This window comes from Zingiber officinale, chromosome 8B (assembly GCF_018446385.1).
Source record: "Zingiber officinale cultivar Zhangliang chromosome 8B, Zo_v1.1, whole genome shotgun sequence".
Taxonomy (NCBI): Eukaryota; Viridiplantae; Streptophyta; class Magnoliopsida; order Zingiberales; family Zingiberaceae; genus Zingiber; species Zingiber officinale.
This window is the reverse complement of record NC_056001.1, coordinates 26,720,107-26,724,319: the sequence shown is the minus strand read 5'-3', so window position 1 is coordinate 26,724,319 and position 4,213 is coordinate 26,720,107. Positions and strand designations below refer to the sequence as shown.

General features: G+C 43.8%; 1 protein-coding gene across 1 annotated transcript; it reads left to right on the top strand.

Annotated features, from left to right (window-relative positions):
* The first annotated feature begins 2,093 nt into the window (after positions 1 to 2,093).
* Positions 2,094 to 4,213, top strand: LOC122015565 (alpha-1,3-arabinosyltransferase XAT3-like). The gene is made up of 3 exons (XM_042572538.1): positions 2,094 to 2,410; positions 2,509 to 2,595; positions 2,675 to 4,213. The coding sequence occupies exons 1-3, from the start codon at positions 2,281 to 2,283 to the stop codon at positions 3,925 to 3,927; spliced, it is 1,470 nt and encodes a 489-aa protein (XP_042428472.1). The 5' UTR covers positions 2,094 to 2,280; the 3' UTR covers positions 3,928 to 4,213.

Here is a 4,213-nt window from a genome sequence, read left to right as displayed (position 1 = left end):
GTTTATATGTGTAGAACTAGTTAACCCGCACTATTATTAATGATGAACTAATAATGGATGCAGGTCCATCATATATAGAGTTTGATCCCCACTAGATTAGGAATCTGACAGGTTTCTACGTTCCCATTAGCATACAGATTATAATGTTGCCACTCTAGTTCCTTCGGAAGACTGGTCCCTTCACTCCTCTTCTTCTCCACAAGATCTCTGGACTCTGTGGGTGACACTCTATGACGATGACTCTTCCACTGCATTCAGGTACATTGTCTTTTAGTTTGTGTATTTATTTTTTCATTATAGATTTCAAACAAAGCTAGATCCTTGTGCATATATTGTTTTTTTTTTACTCGAGTGCATTTGACTTAGAATTTATGCGGTTAGGAAAATAAGATTTCTAACATAGAATGAATATAACTTTCAGATAATGAGGTAGAAGAGTTTGATACGAACAAATACTACGATAACAAGAAATAGAAGTGATCAACAACGCCACTTTCTAAGACAATATGGATAAAAAGATAAATGAAGTACATGAATTTGATTCTTCTAGATCGGAAATGGATCCTATGCAACTTTATATATATATATATATATATATTCTTTTTAAAATAATAATCTTGAACCAAATAGAAGTGTGAACCGGATCGTAATTGACGATTTCAAATTGTGAATTGTAACCGCCTTTGAAAGTTAAGAATTCATATTTAGTCTAACCAATGGTCTTGAACCATTGAACAATTGATTTCGAACAAGGACAGGTCTACCCAAGATTATCTAGCAAGGTGGAGGATGAGTGATTGTCAATTTTGTAGCACCGTCTAGTACATTGTGGCTTAGAATTTTATCTCAAAGGAACATTTTAGTTTTTAGACGAAGCTCTTGGGTCCTTATCATTTTTTTTTTTTTGGCAATTTATCAAAATTTGCACTTCAAGTTTAAGAAATGCTCAGACAACACTTCTATATTAATATACTCATAGAGCACACCAACTTTGATGATGTTCTTGTTTTCTAAAAGTAGCCTTTCACCATTTTCAGCCCTAAACTATATCATTAGCTAATTTTTTATTTTACCTAAAGCGAACAAGGAACCTGACTTCTCTCCTCTTAGACCTCCTCTCTCAAGCTTTGCGGAAAATAGCCTCCCCTGCTACCATGGCTACGAAATTAGGTGCCGCTTGGCCTGAGCTCACGACAACTCATGTCTAGTACCCAGATCCAAGCCACTGCCCCCAACCCGGGCAAATTTACAGGCACCAGCTCGGTAAGGTTGACCCGATCCGCTAACTGCAAACCCACTGGATTTGGCTCCAAAGTGGCTGCTCATTTTTATACATCTGTACTTTACAAATAATCATGGGTCAATTAAAGGAATAAATGAATCAAGTCGTTTATGGATTATTCGAATTTTAATTTAATAAAAATTTATTTGAATTCATTTAATGAGGTTCGTTTATATAAATAAACTAAATTCAATCTTCATAATACTTGGCTCGTTAACTCTAAATATATTTGTTAATAAGCTCATTAATCAATTTTTAAATAAAAAATAATAATTTTGATATTAAATTTATAAATTTTATATTCTTACTTATGAAAAATATAGACAAATATATTAAATTTATTTATTAAAATAAATTTTAATAAAAATATTATAATTTTCTCTAAATATATAATTTTATTTTTAATAAATATTTAAATTTATAATTTAGATTTATTAAGTTCATTTAGACTTGATAAAAATTTAAATAAACTTATGTTTAAACTTATGAGACATGAATATATATTATTAAATAAAATTTAAGTTCGATTCAATTATAAATGAATTAAATTTAAATATTCAAAAGTTCAACTCGATTACACATCTAGCTGTCAATGGATGAGCATAGTAATTAGGACGCAACTCCACCAGTAATGCTTAGAGAAAATTGAACATCAGAAAAATTAGCGTTATTTTCGCCAAATATGCAGCTTTAATTCCCTAAACTTCAAGCAAGCAACTAAAGAAGTCCGTTGATTTAAACTTTTCATCAATCTTAAGGGCGAACCTAAAATTTACCGCTCATAATAGCTGGTAGTAGAACTCGGCGTGTCCTGCGGGGAAACTCGGCGTGGGCTCGCCAGGTCAAACAAGCAGGCAAACGAATCACCGAGTGAGAGACCGAGTCGGCAAAGGTCGAAGCTTCCTTCTTCTGTTTGCTATAAGAGCAAGCAAAGGTCGCCGGAGGAACGAGGTGGAGTTGGCCAGAAGAAAGAAGAAGAATAAGAAGAAGAAGGCAAGATGAAGTCCACTAGGGCCTTTTCCAGGGCCGAGCCGAGGCGAGCAGGCAATGCCTTCATCATATCCTCCATGCTCCTCTCTCTCTGCGTCCTTTCTCTCATCAGAGCTCGCTATTGCTCTTCTGCTTATGGTAGTCCGATCTCTCCCTCTTTACGCTGTGTTTAGGTTCCTGTCTTCTTGCTCTGTTCCCGCTGTTATTGAGCAGGAAAAATTGCATTTTTTTTTCAGCTAAGCGACAGACGTCACCGGAATTGGAAGCGACGATGGATTCTGTCAAGATGGTGACTGCAAGAAGCCGCAAGCTCGCTCTAAAAGGTAATTCTATCAGCTCAATTTTGGAATTATTGCTTCCTAGAGCTTCAATTTGATCCCAAGTGGGTTACATTGATTACAGGGCAAGGAGATGGGGCATTGGGGAAGCGTGCAGAGGAGATCTCCTCCGCCGCCGCCGACAAGTTGCCGAAACGCATCTGCGTCGAAACCAGCCGCCGATCGGACGTCTGCGAGGCGGAGGGCGATGTGAGAGTGCAGGGGAGCTCGCAGACCGTGTTCTTGCCCGCTTCCTTGACGTCGCGGGAATGGAAGGTGAAGCCCTACGCCCGGAAGCACGACCAGTTCGCCCTCTCCAATGTCAAGGAGTGGACGCTGAAGCCTTTCCCATATCACGAGCGACCCGCCGTCTGCACGGAGAACCACACCGTGCCTGTGGTGGTCTTCTCCACCGCCGGCTTCACAGGTAACCTTTTCCACGACTTCACTGATGTGCTGGTCCCGCTCTTCATCACCGCCGCCCACTTCAATGGCGAGGTCCAGTTCATGGTGGCCGACGCCAAGGCCTGGTGGCTGAGTAAGTTCGGCGCCATTCTGGACCAGCTCTCCAAGTACGAGGTCATTGATGCCGACGCCGACGGCGGCGGCACAGTGCGGTGCTTCCCGCGGGTGATCGCCGGGCTGAGCTTCCACAAGGACCTCGGCGTGGACCCCTCCAAGACGCCCGCTGGAGCCCGCTCGATGGCTGACTTCAAAGCCATGCTCCGGCGTGCGTACGGGCTGGAGCGGGAGCGCGCGGAGACGTCAGGCAACGACACGTGGGACGTGCGGCGGAAGCCGCGTCTGCTGATCATCTCGCGCCGGGGCTCCCGCGTGCTGCTCAACGAGAGGGGGATGGCGGACATGGCGATGAGCCTGGGGTTCGACGTCCGCGTGGCGGAGCCGGAGATCGCCACCGACCTGGGCAAGTTCGCACGCCTGGTCAACTCCGCCGACGTCATGGTGGGCGTCCACGGCGCCGGCCTCGCTAACCTGGTCTTCCTCCCCAAGGGCGCCGTCTTCGTCCAGGTGGTCCCCATGGGTGACCTGACGTGGCTCGCCCGCGACACCTTCGGAACTCCGGCGCCGGAGATGGACCTCCATTACTTGGAATACCTCATCCAGGCCGACGAGAGCACGCTGAGCGATCAGTACCCCAAAGACCACCCCGTCTTCAAGGATCCTCAGTCGATCCACCGGAAAGGATGGAACGAGCTCAGCCGAGTGTATCTTGAGAACCAGAACGTGAAACCTCATCTAGGAAGACTGCGGCTGGCACTGTTAGAAGCTCTCAAGCTTCTCCCTCACAATCACAAGCACAACAAGATGGCTCGGTGATCACTTCCCCGATTTCTTTCCATTTTTCAGCTCATAATTCGTTTTTTTCCCCTCTGTTGATAGTCCACATTCCAATCAAGAAAAACACCTTGTGATTACAAATAAAGAATGTTAATTTATATAAAGAAATCACGTCAGGAGCGATCCCTTAATTTGATTTGAACTGACGTGAGTGGAGCGAGCAAAGGATGGATGGGCCTTCCAGGTGTCAAAGGTGTAAGCAATAGGTCAAGTTGCGATAGATGACAAGCATGTGGGCACTCAATTAAATTTGCTTTCTGCCTTC